This window comes from Parus major, chromosome 8, assembly GCF_001522545.3.
Source record: "Parus major isolate Abel chromosome 8, Parus_major1.1, whole genome shotgun sequence".
NCBI lineage: Eukaryota > Metazoa > Chordata > Aves > Passeriformes > Paridae > Parus > Parus major.
Window position 1 is genome coordinate 20,299,814 of NC_031777.1, and position 14,855 is coordinate 20,314,668.

Genomic DNA, 14,855 nt, shown 5'->3' on the forward strand with positions numbered 1-14,855 from the left:
TGACAGTAGCAAATGCAACTCTGCAGGAAACAGAGCATCGAGGCTGATGATCTGTTCAGAAGGTTTTCAGCACATCCAATCACTTATCACACAAACCCTGCAACTCTGGCAAACTGTAGAGCAGGCTGGACATAGAACAGATGATCAAGCAGTTGAAATAGCAGCGTAGTCATGTGTTTCCCTGGGATGTTTCAGTACAAATACATGTGCACAGTCAGCAGGAGGGGGACAGTTCTCTGCTCTTTTGGCTCAGCAAGGCCTGCTGTCAGGTGTTTCTGTTAATCTTGTTAGACAGGCTCACTTAAAGGAAAAGGTAAAAATGTACAGTATGAAGAATAGGTGAATATTCATTCTTAACATCTTAACTTTGGGAAGAGGAGGTAAACATGGTGAGAAGCTTTGAAGATTGAAATTCTAGATTGCATGAAATACAGTCTGTGCAGGATGAGTAGAGATTAATTCAAGAATTAGGCTTCATCTTCCAGGTTGTTTATGATCTGTGTCCATCAGATGCCTGTGTTTCTGCAATGGGATGGAGTAACTCTGCAGTGTGGATGACAGAACTTTATAGTTGAATGGCCCTGCTCACCTGTGCAAAACAACAGTTTTCTTGGAAACAAAGATGAGGCTGTGAAGAAGGGAGCCCATTGCAAATGTCAGCAGCACCTTATCTGAGTTTTAGTTGCCTTCTGTAGTGTAGGTAGTACATGTACACTTAAAGAACTGGGAACTCTTCACTAAGCGCTTCAGTGCAAGCAAAGCCTCCCTCAGTTGGAGAGAGACTTCAGCTAAAGCAAACAGTCGTTAGATTACTTTGTTCCCCTCAGCAATCAAACAATCTCATGGTTCTCATGAATCCCTGGTCAGAGATAAAACTCAGATGTGTATGGAACAAGCACGTGAACTTGCTCTTCTGCTCCAATGCAGGTGGATCTCAGCTGGAGGTGAAACTAGTGCTGCTTTGGAAGCATAACATGAGGATTGAGTACTTAGCTGTGACACCCTGGCCCCTGGACCCATCAAAACGCAGCACTTGGGTGGAAGTGACAATGGAGGGAAGCTATGACATTTTGCATGACATCAGTTGCACCATGAGGAAGCCTATCACCAGTCTGTACCGCACCACAGTCATCCGCCGCTTCTGGAACACCTTGCAGAGGTGAGCTGGACCATGCCCAGCAGTTTCCAGTGTTATCAAGTAATTCCTCCTTGGCATGCTAGGATGAGCGTTTTGCAGGTGGCCATCCCAACCCAGAGTTCAAAAGGAATATGCTCTGAGAAATGGCATGACAGATAACAAGTTTGCTGTCTAGCCAAGGAAAACACTAAAACTGGTTTGTGATCTAGTTTGTAAGAATGCTTCAGGGTAATGGTATTGCTGCTCCTGAATCCGGATCTTGGGATGCAAACCTTACCTCTGACTGCCATCCCATGGAGGTCTTGTGTTCTTATAGCACACCTGTGCAGCTGTGCTGCATGGTCCCACTGGGAGCAGCAAACACATCATATTTGTCTCTGGGGTTGAAGTGCTTGTGGGTCACGACTGTTTTCTGGCCAGGGTGACTGTTACTCCCAGCTATTCCACAGATTCCTCTTCTAGCGCTTCATTTCCAAGTCTGATCATCCTCTGTATGTATGAGACTTCTACACTGGAGCCCCTTTAACACACACTTTGCACTTGGATATGGAATGGTAGCGTTCCCCATAAAGCTCTGTTGGTGTAGAAGGGCTCCCAGGACACAGGGGAGTGCTGTGTGTGCAAGCCCTGCGCTGACTGGGGCAGCAAGGGGGAAGAGTGTGGGCTTTTGTGGATAACTGCCTCTTCTTTTCCAGCATCAACCAAACAGATCAGATGTTGGTACATCTGCAGTCTTTTGACACAGTCCCAGAGCACTTTACCATTCCTGAGAGCACCAAGAATGGGGTGCCCCTCTTCTACATCCCCCCAGGCTCCACCACTCCGGTATGTTCCCTCTCTCTCTGTTTAACATGGGACAGAGACAGGTTGTCTCCCCTACCTGTTCTTGTACTCAGGCTTCATCTCTTGTTCATCTTGTCTTCATCTTATCCTGCTCAGAGAGGTCAGGTATGGTGCAGTGAACATCCCATGCCACACGTTTTTTCCTCTGAGACATCACCCCATGTCTTAATTCCTGCAGCTACACCTCTAATCCCAACAGCAAGTCTCCTGAGTGTGCTGTGAAACCTTCTCCTGTAGTGCTGGGATGCATGAGACTGATGGGAAGGATGACATGCTTGCTTTTGCTGTGCTTTTTCAGTAGATGCCCCATAGGCATGGAGTTGCTGCTGGCAGTGCAACCAGTGCCCTGGAGACATAGCTCAGTACTGTCAGGTGAAGATACAAAATGTGCTGAATAGTTGTTTAATAGGCTCATTGCTCTGAGCACTCATGTGGAAGGTGCAAGAGAGATACTTTTCATCTGCATGGCAGAAAGTAAACAAAATATGAGCTAATAGTTTCCACTGCAAAATTCAAACTCATTGAAACTCTCTACACAGAAGAACCAGCATATTACCTGATCCCTGCTACCAATGTCCTTGGCATAGATGGAAGAGGACTAGCAGATCTTTAAGCTAGGGGAGCTTTAAGTTCAGAGAACTATCCCTTTTATTTTATTGCTTAGGCTCTTCTTTAGCTTTGCCTAGTACATTTCCCCTGTATAGGGCTATGTATCCCACAGTATATCTGGAACATCTCATCTTATGGCTAACAACCACTGTATTTCAATGTCAGCAGAGTTGCTATAGTTAGTGGAATCAATGTCATCATACAAACCTTTTAGGCTGCCCAATGCCACCCATTCTGGCACCCTATTTACCTGAGCACTTTCAGATGAGTAATCTCACTGTTTAATTATTTTGCTGACACAAGCCATATATCCCCCTCTCAATCAGAAGGCACACCATTACATATGCCATCTTTTTCATGGTTGATTTACTTGATGCTAAGTAGTTAAATTCCTAATTAACTTGACATTTCAGGAGCCCAATTTATTTTTGCTTATGCTGTACTGCCTGTTTCAATGTGAACACACTCTGCTCAGAGGAAATTACCCAAAGCCAGGATTGTGGCCTTCTTGGCCCACAACAGCTCAGCTGCTAGAGAAAGTCTTGCTCTCTCTGGGTGGAGAACTTCCATGCTGAATATTATCCTATCATTTTCTCAGGTACTATCTCTGCAGCACAGTGGGTCTGACTCAAGCCATTCCCAGTTTGCCTCCTACTGGAAGCCTATCCTTTCCATGGATGCCAACTTCTGGCAGAGGTGGCTGCACATGCATCGTATTGTCATCCTTCTGGAGCATGACACGTATGTAATGGACAGGGCTGAGCTCATGTGCACACTGTGGGCCAGCCTGGGAAAGCAGCATGTCCAGTTCAGTCTGGCTGAGGACTTGCAGCCCTTCTGCAGCTGCCTATGGCCAGGGGAAGGGTCTTACTAGTGGGTCCTGATGGATGCTAAAGGTTTTTTAATCTGAGGAGGACAGGAGGGTGGGAAGTCATCTTTGGGTGGGAGGATAAATTGTTTCTCAAGTCACTCTTGAGTTTTGATTTCCTGATGGCAGGGGGTGTGGGACCACTCATTTGGGAGCTAACCCACATGTTTTTGTTTGCTGCTGGAAAATGTCTTTCCTAAAAGACATTTCCTGAGACTGGTCCTTGTTGCAGAGTAATGTGAATAATAGTCATGTGTTGCATGGAGGGAGACAGGATACAAGGGATGTGCTCTCTGCAGTGTGGAAATTCCACTGCACTCAGAAGTGTGGCCTCCCCAGTGCTTGGTTAGGGGAGGTGCTTGTTTGTTGGCTGCTGTGGAGGAAAAAAGGCTGATAGACCAGTCAGAGTAGGATGGATGTCGCAAAGCCTCTGTGGGTTTTGGGGGAAGGAGAGAAACTGCAGCTCTGAAATGACTTTCTGGCCCACCCTGCAGGCCTGTGCCCAAGCACCTGCACACGCCGGGCAACAATGGCCGCTACAGCACCATCCAGTGCCGCATCTCCCACTCAGCACTCACCTCCCTGCTGCGGGACTGGAGCAGCTTCGTGCTGGTGGAGGGCTACTCCTACGTCAAGCTGATCCACGGGTGAGTGGCTCTGAAGCAGTGCTGTGAGGGGAATTGGGTATGTGGCCAAACCAAGGGTCTGGTTAGATCAGTGCGCGGCTATGGGCCCAAAGCAGATGTTTACAGGAGAGGATGAGAGCTAGACAAGGGGGTATGAAATCCTGCAGTTCCTAAACTGTTCCATTGTGTTCCAGGTGCAGCCTGGAGGGCCAGGGAGGCCAGCTGGAGGGTTTCTTGCATGCTAGAACTGATACGTGTTACTGTGAAATTGTGTGGGTTGTTGGGCTCTGTGGAGCAGGCCTCTGCTTGGTTTGGCATGTCAGAGCAGCAAGATCCATGTCATTTCAGCCTTGTCCTAATTCCTCTTCCACAGGTCTGAGGATCTTACCCCTTCCTCATTCTATGTGGTACGAATCATCTCCAAGGCTCCCTGCATGGTTCTCCGGCTAGGGTTCCCCATTGGCACACCTGCACAGGCCAGGAACAAGGTGAGAGCTGGCTGGCTGCTTCGTGGAGTAGGAGCTGAGCAAGAAGTTCTGCATGTGGAAATGGTGGTAGATCGCAGGCAATGCTGTTGGCAGCTACCCTCTAATAAGTAACTACTATGTTAAGGCTTAGATGGCTTTGAATCTACTGCAACAGAAAGGGTCATTTGGGACAAACTTTCTTTGTTAAGTCTATGAAAGAGCTAAACCCAAAGACTCGAAGATCAATAGAATAGCTGGTCACATGTTTTTTTTTTTTCCCACTGCTTAATTCAATTGAGGGGCTTGAATTGACTTAAAGGTTATCTAGTCTATCCTTCTGACCAAAGCACAGTCAATACCATCTGTAAAGAACAGCAGGTACTTGTCTGACTCATCTGTAAAGACTTCTGTGATAGATGTAGTACATGTTCCCTGGGCTATCTCTTCCAGTACATGTATATTGAATCTTTTGGGCAGGGAGGAATTTAATAGTTAAAATGCAAACAATGCCCCACATAAGCAGTACAGGCAGAGAAAAAAAATTAGTACCTAGGAAATGTTTTCAGGATAAAAGTCTGTCAGAGAGACTTTTAATAACCTTTTTGTATCAAAAGAAATGAGTTGTCCTACTCAGATGCAGAGGATGGAGTTACTGCATGGACTGATTCTGCAGTTATAATGGCTGAGACAAGTGTTCCTAGGCAAGCATGGGAAAGATGCCCTGCTGTTAAACTGTGTGAACTTTTTAATATAAACAAGAAGTTTATCATTAAATCTAGGTCTTTTATCTTCATGAAAGAAAACTTTGGTTTGTCTAGCTTTGCTTTAGTGTTAGAGACTAGTCTGAGGAGAAGGTAACAAACATGGGAAGGAGATAATAAACCCAGATAATACTAAATGTTCTGGCACTCTGGCAGATCTACCCTTTTGTGACCTTAGGGGATCCAGGACTTAGGTGCTGGTTGCTGGGTCAATATGTGGGCTTGGTAATGCCAAGTGACAGGTTTTTTGAAGGAGTTACCTCTGGTAGGTGGAAATTAATATCTCTTTCATGAAGAAGATGTGAGACAGGCACCATATCCTGCAGCTGTGGGCAAGCTCCAGATCATGGCAGCAGGAATTATATGTAGGTCATAAATTTTATCATCCACAATATTTTTTTTGCCTGCTGTAGAGCTGATTAACTACTCAGTGTGGAGTATGGCAGTAAACTTAGCCTGCTTTGTCTGAGGGAAAGGGGTTTTGTGCTGAGCAGTTCAAATTTCCAATGCTGAAGGGAAGAAAAACTCCTCGTACAGTCAACTTTCAGAAAGCTTTTTGGTGAGACTTTGTGTAGGGCACAACTGTAGAACTGTAGGAATGGGGTGTCATAAAACAGAAACTGCCTTGGGGAACAAAGCAAAGAAATTGAAAAAGTGCTGTTTCTTCACAGCAGAAGCTGTTTGTGATTTTTCCCAATCTTTTTTCTAGTCAAAGGGTAGGGAATTCATTTGTGGAAAGGTAACATACTGAGCTGAGGAAATGTGCAGGTGGCACAAAGCTATTTCAGCCTCTCTGCTTTGGTGACACCTAAGCAGCACAGTGGTGGCTGGAAGCCAGTATGGATAACTGCAAAACAGTGGGATTTGGAAACTTAAACACCATTAGTGATTCTGTGATATCAATATTAAACCATGAAGGGGACCCAAGTGGCAGCACAGTGCAGGAAAGCTCTGGTTTAACATTTGGGTTTGGGGACATTCCTTTCCTTGAAAAAGACATAGTAATGATGGGAAAAGTTACTGAAATAATTAGTATTGAAGAAGATGGAGAACTGCTGTTCTGTTTGCCTACAATGGTAATAAAAATTGAAAAAAGTTGAACAAAGATCATGAAAAGAAACCTAATATAGAAATTTCAAAGAAAACACTGGGCTATTGTGGGAATCAGAGGCTGGTGTGGGTAGAACTATATTCAGAGCTACTAAAAGCTAAAAAGAGTAGTCAGGAAGTCGTTGTGAAAGTATCTTGAAGAAAATTAACCTAAAAAATAACCCAGGCTCCTGAAACCTTTTGCCATAGAGGTTTGACAAGTGAACATGATAGTGAGAGAATACATAAGACAGAGCCAGACTGTTCCCACAGCTGATTTGGACTAGTTTACATTTACTGTAGGCTGAGGAGAGGAGGAGGGAAGAATGAGGGTGGGTGCTTGGACTGCTTCTGTGGAGGAGCTGGCATGCAATTAATTTGTTTTTAATCTGCGTTTTGAAAGGCAACTTCTTCAGCCTTGAAATAGTCCTTGGGTTTTTTTTTTAACCTTGTTTTTGCTTTTAGAAATACTTAAAATAGGGACCAAAGAGCCTTGTGTCATCTTGATCTTGGTCTTGCTAGTGCCTCAGAAGTAAAATGACCTTTAACTCCTGCTCTTCTGTGTATTCAAGGAGTGTTCTGTTCTTTTTGGTCAAGCTCTTGTTCTAGACACTTATTTTGAGTAGTTTATGTCTCCAGACAAGGTTGATCATGTTTACCTTTTGCTTTCACCATGACAGATAGTGGAAGAACTACGGGACCGAATCTTGCAGCTGCGCTTTCCCCACAGGGTCCAGAGCAAGGAGGCAACTCCAAAAGCAAAGAGGAAAATGTTGGGCAGTAGTTCTCCCTCCAAGTCCCCACCTGTGGCTGGGGCCCAGTCAGCCCTCTCAGACAGACCCTGCCTTGTTGTGCTGCACAAACCGTTGGAGAAGCTGCTTATCAGGTAGTGATGGAGTCCAAGACTGTCAGCATAGCCCCTTTGCCCTGCAGAGTGGGAAAGAGGAAGATCTGTGGATGGTGCTGTCAGTTTTAATGAGAGTGCTGTGAATGAAATGTGTTGTTGGGATGGGTTTGGGTTGCGTGGCTGTGAGTTGCAGCGGGGATTCTTGGTGCACAGGCAGATTTGTCACTCCTAATGAAATATGATGTAAAAGTAAATTTAGTTACTGCTGTCTGAGCAGGATCCTGTGCTGGGCCAGCCACATTCTGCTGCTGGAAGACTCTGTCCTGGGCCCAGCAAGTGGGTTGTGAATCCAGACAGCTCTGACCCTAAACAGAAAAAAATGGATTTTTTCCACATCAGCATGCCACACTTCTGCCCTCTCCTAGGTATGAGAAGCTGCCTTCTGACTATCGAGCCCCCTTCATTCTCAACCTGGAGCATCCCCCTGTGTCTGGTCCCCTCACCATGGTGGCCAATCGCACTGCCTCTTCCACCCTGGCTTCGCTGTCCCGCTACTTCTATCACCAGCGCTGGATCTGGAGTGTCCAGTCTGGGCTCGCACCGGCTGTGCCCATCACTGCTGTGGCCCAGCTCCTTTCCACACTCACAGAGTAAGTTGCACACCTGACAGGGGTCCTCTCTCCAAGCTGCTCCTGGGGATATGGGGAAAGCAAGGTCAACCTTGCCTATTATATATATGAGGCCTTATTATAGGTGACAGCTAAAGCTGCTGTGCAGAGGGTTTTGGTCTGGTACACAGCTTCTAGGGCCACTTGGGTCAGTACTTTACCCAGTTCTGCAGCTGTAGCTGGGGAAACTGAGAGAAAATGTCCTGGAAAACATGCAAAAGGGCAAGAGGTGTTATTGTGCCTGGAGCGTGCTGATCTTCACACAGGCTGTTCTGGCAGTGTTATGTCTCCCCATTCTCCGTGTGCAGCTCCCTGTCTTGAGAAGGATGATGTTTTGGGGTGAACTGTACAGTCATTCTTGCATTTAAAGCTTAAAGTAGGCGTGGAGAAGTTCTGCAGGTCTGACTTCTTCTCTGTTGCAAGGGTTCGTCTGTCAGAGGGTTTCCACTTTGCATCCAGTGGGGATGGGATTATCAACATGGTGCTGGAGCTGCCCATACAGGTGAGCCTGAGTGCTGTCCTCTTGTGGACACAGTCCCTCATTGCTGGTTCTGGGGCAGATCAACTCTCCTGTGATAGGATTTATCATCTGCTTCTAGCACACACTGTGGACATGTATAGGGAGAAAGTAAAGCAGTTTGTGGGTTGGGCATTTTTCTGCCTTCATCTGCATTTAGAGAGATGCTTTGTGGCAGGGGTGTGCTGTGCTGGAGGAGTTCTCGGGTTTGGGACAGGCTTCCTCTTTCCACCACTGCTAGTGGGGCTGGGTGATGGGGCTGTGTAAGGGAGTACTGATAGGGCTCATGCAGTGTCTCCCCTCCAGATTGATGGCTCAAGTGAGAGCAGCAGTGACAGGGAGAAGCACACCTGTGTCGTCCAATACATCCTCTTCCCACCCCACTCTACCTCCACCAAGGACAGGTGAGGCTGCTGTTCGGCTCCCAGGGAGGGTTGGCAGTGGAGTCACAGCTCCAGACTTGCCTTTGCAGTGGTTGTGGATAGGGGGGAGACCTCCTCCATCTAGTACAGATAGCCAGTTGTCATGGACTGACCACCAGGTCGCTGGGGCTTCTGCCAATCTTGGGTTCGTGTGGCTCCTCTCACAGCTCTGAGAAGAGCTGCAGTGGGCTGCTGGCTCTGTGCCACCTCACAGGACTTTCCTTTTGACTTCCCTCCAGCTTTTCCACAGATGATGACAATGATACAGAGGTAGAGGCCATTGAAGTGGACACAGAACTGAACCTGGTCACTGAGTGCTGGGTAGAGCCACAGAGTGGCCATGTCCACAGTACTGCTGAGAACTGGAAGCACCTCCATGGCTTGCCCTACCAGAAAATACCTAAAGCGGTGAGTCCCTGAAAGGGAAGGGGCATGGACTCTTTTGTGGAGGGAAAAGGGTTCAAGTGCACCACAAAACTGCAGGTAAATATTGGGGGCCAGAATAGATGGGAATGCTAGTCACAGAAGAGTCTGAGGTTTCTAAAAGAGGAACTGGCCACTGGCCATTAAAAGTTTCTTGATTGCAGTGCAGCTGATGCAATGCTTCTTTGGGATAGCTGGGAAAATAGAAATTATTTTGTGAAGAGTCATTCTACTGGAGGGAAGCAAGCTGGACCAGAGCAGGGACTGCAGGTTTGCTACCAGCACTCCTCCTGAGCAAGGTGAAAACAGGCTAAAGGGCTGGTGGAGAAGGAGGGAGCGATGAGTGAGAATAGGGCAACTCAGGGCACAGGATTATAGGTGTTTGCTCTCCTTGCTTTTAGACCCTTTTCTTCTGCATTTGTGGGTAATAATTCTGCTTCATAAACTGAGCCTTAACTGCTTACTGCAGCTCTACCCCCGGGACCTTGCGTGCATCGCCACCATGCTGACCTTCGAATACATCAGCCAGTTGTGCCAGAACAAGGAGTGGGTCTGCCCTCCTTCAGATACCAAAGCTGCTGAAGGTGAGTCCACCATCAATGTCCTAGCAAGCTTGATGGAGCAAAGAAGAAGCTAGGTCTTGAATGTCTCAGGACCCATAGAAGGGAGAACAAGTATTTTCACAACTTTGTAGGCTTTGATGGCCGTGGGTCACTTTGTTGCACTTAAGTTGATAGAGAAATGGCTTCATGCTGGGAAGGCCAAAAAAGCATTGAGACTTTTCTGCCAAGGCTGGAGAGGTGATAAGGTGACCTTGCTTGAGTGGCAGGGTTGGGGTTGGTCCAGGTGACCTTTCCAACATCAATCATTCCGTAATTGTGTGAGAGGAGCTGACTTCAGGAGCAGATGGAAAATGAGCTCATCTCTTCAGTGATAGGCCTGGTATGCCTAGGCAAGTTGTTTTATACAAGTTGTAAAGGATGTTAAAGAAAAGCTCCTCTGTTCTGTTTCAAGTCACAGTTCCTAGAGCAGTTTGTGGAACTCTTGTTTTCTGGTGGTCCTGTTCACCTCTGCTGCAGATCCAGACATGGGGCCTGGCTTTCGAGTGCATGAGATCCCATTCCAGTTCAACCTCATGAAGCTCTTGCCCAGGTGCCAGCAGGTTGAAATGTTCTTCCTGATGCTGACAAAAGGTAGGTGCCTCTTCACCACCTGCGTCCCCTTGTCCTCTCTCCATGCCTGTGGACAGCATGCTCCATGCTTGTCTCCTGGGGCAGCAGCATGTGGGCACTGCCATGCTTCTTTGAGTAGCTCAGTGCTGTTCTTCCCAGCTCTGCAGGCTGTCCAGCTATATTGCTGCCTTTTCTGGGATAATTTGTAAAAGCTGCTTTTGAAATCATTAAACCTAGGTAGTAGCTTTGTGGTGGTGGTTTCTTGCGTGAATTCCCAGCATCTCCACAACTGTTAGAATAGCAGGGTGGATTAGGGCAGGGTAACTAAAGATGCCAAAAACTCCGGAGCCTCCTCAGTACTCTCCAAGTCAGTCTTGCAGAGGTGCTGGGGAAGTTCCTGGCTATGTGGAAGTGTTTCTTTGCAAAGGGCTGTCTCCTGGGGTTGTGGACAGGTGGTGGCTATGGATATGCTAGCTCTGAAGGTGCCATGGTTCTATTTTGAAGCAGAGAATGAGGAGGTGACCAAGGACTCTTCATTTGTGCCCAATGAAATGCTACTAAACCTCTTCCATGGCTGCCTTCAGCATGACCTCAGTGACCGGGAGATCCCCATGGCTGATGCTGATCATGTGGCTTTCATGGAGCAGGTTCTGCAGCGGGATCGTGATGGCCATCAGCCCCCCTTCACACTCCCTGTGATCAGAGGTAAGGACCAGGAGTGTGGCAGTAGTGACACCAGGAGCAGTGAGGTTTCTCAGGAGCCTTGCTTTCAAGCCTAATCCTCAGCTGGGGTTTCTCAGATTGGTTTATCTGTGCTCCATTTCAGAAGAAACCTTAAAAGCTTCTGGGACCCTGGAGCAGCAGGATGCTTCTGCATCCTATCATCTTGTTGGCAGTAATGGCACCAGGGATATGACTGGCTCCACAAGTACTCTGCAGGTACTGCTGTGCTGCTGTCCTTCTCCTGAGACCCCTCAGAAACCAAGGCAGCAGCTGTTTAAGAGCAGGAGAGTTAAAAGGTCTGAGAAACATTGAAAGGCAGTTGTTCTTGCCCACCTTTGGCAGCAGTTTAGGTAGGCTATATCCTGTGGCTGAAGTCAAGCAGGAATCTGGAAGGTGTGTGGATAGTTGCATTTGCTGTGGGCCAAGCCTGTTACAGCAGCACTGGTAACTGTGCTTTAGATTGCTCTGAAACCATGGGCAGTCACTGCCTAGAGATCAGAATCGGCCCCAGCAATGCTGACTAAGCATCTTCTGACTATTGTGCTGTACTTCCTGGAGCCAGGCTGCTCCCAGAATGGTGACTTCTAGAGCCAGGCTGCTCTGAAAATATGCAGAGGTGACCAGGGTGATTTCAGCACTGTGCCAACTAGCAGGCCTGGAAGAGCTTGCTCTGTGTGGTTGCTACTTGCCTCAAGGTGGGCCTGTGTCGTATGCCATGAGTTTATCCAACTTCTGCTCTTCCATCAGAGCCTTGGCAACACAGAGCTGCCTGAGGATGATGTGACACTGAGTGACACGATGGGGCCCTTTCCCCCTCAATGGCGATGTTATGCCAAGCTGGTCAACCCGCAGCATGTGTTCCTGACCTTCCTGCCAGCCACCTTCTCAGGTGAGGGGGTCTGTTGTGGGGGGCAAGAGGAGGCAGCAGTCCTATGCACCTCCTCAGGAAAACAGAAAAACCAAAATCAGCTCTTGTAGGGTGGAGAGAAAATTGAACAGCAGAGTTCGTGCACGGTCTTTTTGCACCACACGGCCAGAATACTATAGTGCCAAGTGTTGAATGTCCTGCTCTTCTCAGGATGTGGTGCTGCCCACATAGGGTTTTCAGGTGGGGGATGTGGTGTTGAGTTGTTTCCTAGCTGCAGCCATTTGGACTGTTTTCCCAGTGGGGTTGTTAATGAATGGATTAAGGAGATTGCTGATGGGATGGTCTGAGAGTCCCTGCTTTTGGGCATTGGCACTGGTCTGGCTTTTACTGAGCCACTGGTGGAGGCTGCTAGGCTCAGGGGAAGCTGCTTCTGCACACAAAGAGGTAGCAGGAAATCTGATCTCTTGGGAATGTAGATTGAAGGGTTAAGCTGTTCTCACTGGACATAGAATGATTTTATTTTCTTTTCCTCCAGATGTACAGAAGCTGATGGCTTGTGGGTTGGACAAATCTCCAAAAGATGAGAGTCGATCTGCAGAAGATACCATGGGATCTGTCTGTGCAGAGCGAGTCAGGGCTGAAGAGGGGGATGCTGCAGTGCCATTACCAACCCTCAGCATAACACCAGCCCATGGTACCAGCAGTGCCTTGTTAAAGTATTGGTATTCTTGAGCATACTGTTGAGCAGGTTAAAGCAGAAGGAATAACTGGCTGCTGCAGCCTGGCAGCTTCTGACTGAGCAGAGTCGGGACAAGAGGCACAGTGATGTTCATGGGGGCATGAAGGAGTGTAATGTGAGTTGGGTGCCCCTAGCCTAAGGTTGGTTCCTTGTGGGCAAGGAGGTTGCAGGTAGATAGAAGCTACTAGGAATGGCATTAGTGGGCTGCACTGGAAAGTCAGTGACTGGTTTCATGATCCAGACTGGCACTGTCAGCACCAGATTGTCTTAGGGACAGGCCTTGAGGTATATGGGATTTGATTTCACAGCCCCTAGGGCAGATCAACTATGCTTGCAGTGAAGATGAAGGGTTGTGCTGCTGCAGGAGGTGTTGATGAGCAGTCATGGCTATAAAGGGGATCGAGGTGGCCAAAACACTGGGCTGAGTGGTTGGGTGCTGGGTGAGGATGAGTGGTGAGAAGCTAGAAAAGCCAGTATCTAACTGGTGCTTCTGTGAGACCTGTGATGTCTCAGACCAAGAACAAGGAACCATCAGAGGCCTTTATCATAGAATTGTTTCTTTTGCAGAAGTGAGCCAGGAGCCTGGGGAGCAGAGTGGCCCCTCCCGGAGAGACGTGCACATCTCCTTCTGCCGCCAGAACTCGCAGTCCGAGCTGGGCGAGTGCCGCCGATTTCGCTGCCCCATTTACATCTACAGCTGCTCTCTGGAGCTGCTACGAGAGCAGCTCGTCAGCCCACGGGCACACCGTCCTCCTCGGGACATCTTTTTCAGGTAATACCAACCATACTTGGTACCTAGACAAAAAACAGAGGAGTTTCCTTGACAAGAGGCTGGCTCTAGCCCTGTTGCTTGGTTTGGCCTGGCCTCTCTGCCTGGTAGTAGCCACTGCCTGTGTGTGCCCTAGGCTCTGCTTTACTGGCACCAGAGCCATTTACAATCTAAAATGCCTTTTGTTGGTACTAAAGTCTGTGGTTCCTCTTTTCCAGGTCCCAGTCTCTGGAACGTCCTCCAGCTGCTGCTTGGCTAGACCACAAGCACAAGGAGTTGGTGACTTACTGCACGCTGCTGCAGGAGCACTCCCACCAGTGCTATGTGAAAGGTGAGCAGCAGCACATGGGACCTGTGGCAGGGTTGGGGCTGGATCTTCTTCTAAGAAAGCAATGATTCATCTTCCTTGTGGTCTTACTCCAAGCAAAGGGAGGAGCTGTGGGACTGATGTACCACCAGGAGGGATTTAAAGATACCTCTGTGCATTCCCTATGGGCCTTAAAGAGGCTGTTCCCAAACCTGTGGAGTGCTGTGAAGGAGCATCCCTTCTTTGATGCCTTCCTCTCACCTTCAGGGTGACAGATGCCATGGGCGCTCTGGTGTCACCCAAGCCCAGGCTAATATGCAGCAGGAGGCACCCAGGGCACCTAATGTCTCCCAGCAGCAGCACTGACTCCAGCTCTGTGCTGGGACTTGGTGAAGATCCACGTGTGGCCACTGTCTGACTCCCACAGCCTCACATCCTTGGGATGCCATGGGATGCTCAAGCACTGTATTTATCACTAGGGCTGTTCAAGACCCTTCAGCAGTCACACAGCATCAGCTCCCAGGACCTGCTTACTGCCATGGACTACTGTGAGGAGCTGCTCCAGGAGATTGATATCACCAACTTCCTGCTGACGGTGTGCAGCCATGTCCGCTCGTTCCGAGAGAGCCATCAACATTTCCATACACACTCCAAGACAGCCAGCTTCCAAGTGGGCAGCATAGAGCAGGAAGAGGAGCAGAGCTCTAGGGAACGAGGTGTCTTGGTCTCTGAGTCAAGGTAGGGACCCAGCTCAGTCTTGCCTTCTGTTCTCAGCATCATTCCAGGACAAATTTTTTTTCAAGCATCTTGTAGTGCCAGCTAGAAGGAATGCTGCAGGGCAGAGTCTAACAGCCACACAGAAGAGCAGATACTTACAGTGAGATATCCACCTTGTACGGTGTCCACCAGGACCCTCTATTTTTTGCAGTCTCTGGTGACATCCATCCTTCCTTTTTCTTGTAGTCTTGGCTCATTACTGTCCCATCTGGCCTGAGCTGG

The 14,855-nt window shown here is 48.2% G+C and overlaps 1 protein-coding gene across 5 annotated transcripts in view; it reads left to right on the forward strand.

Annotated features, from left to right (window-relative positions):
- SZT2 (SZT2 subunit of KICSTOR complex) overlaps window positions 1-14,855 on the forward strand; it is a 54,185-nt gene that overhangs the window by 11,751 nt on the left and 27,579 nt on the right. For 3 of the 5 annotated variants that reach the window (XM_015636259.1, XM_015636261.1, XM_015636263.1), the window contains exons 10-28: window positions 928-1,159; window positions 1,834-1,963; window positions 3,189-3,331; window positions 3,953-4,105; window positions 4,458-4,572; window positions 7,082-7,287; window positions 7,674-7,898; window positions 8,340-8,418; window positions 8,740-8,837; window positions 9,095-9,263; window positions 9,748-9,862; window positions 10,358-10,471; window positions 10,955-11,155; window positions 11,277-11,389; window positions 11,921-12,062; window positions 12,577-12,735; window positions 13,348-13,552; window positions 13,768-13,880; window positions 14,336-14,594. In XM_015636259.1, coding sequence (XP_015491745.1) covers window positions 928-1,159; window positions 1,834-1,963; window positions 3,189-3,331; window positions 3,953-4,105; window positions 4,458-4,572; window positions 7,082-7,287; window positions 7,674-7,898; window positions 8,340-8,418; window positions 8,740-8,837; window positions 9,095-9,263; window positions 9,748-9,862; window positions 10,358-10,471; window positions 10,955-11,155; window positions 11,277-11,389; window positions 11,921-12,062; window positions 12,577-12,735; window positions 13,348-13,552; window positions 13,768-13,880; window positions 14,336-14,594 — 2,971 coding nt within the window. The remainder of the gene's footprint in view (window positions 1-927; window positions 1,160-1,833; window positions 1,964-3,188; window positions 3,332-3,952; window positions 4,106-4,457; window positions 4,573-7,081; window positions 7,288-7,673; window positions 7,899-8,339; window positions 8,419-8,739; window positions 8,838-9,094; window positions 9,264-9,747; window positions 9,863-10,357; window positions 10,472-10,954; window positions 11,156-11,276; window positions 11,390-11,920; window positions 12,063-12,576; window positions 12,736-13,347; window positions 13,553-13,767; window positions 13,881-14,335; window positions 14,595-14,855) is intronic. The other 2 variants (XM_015636260.3, XM_015636264.1) reach the window with 1 other exon arrangement.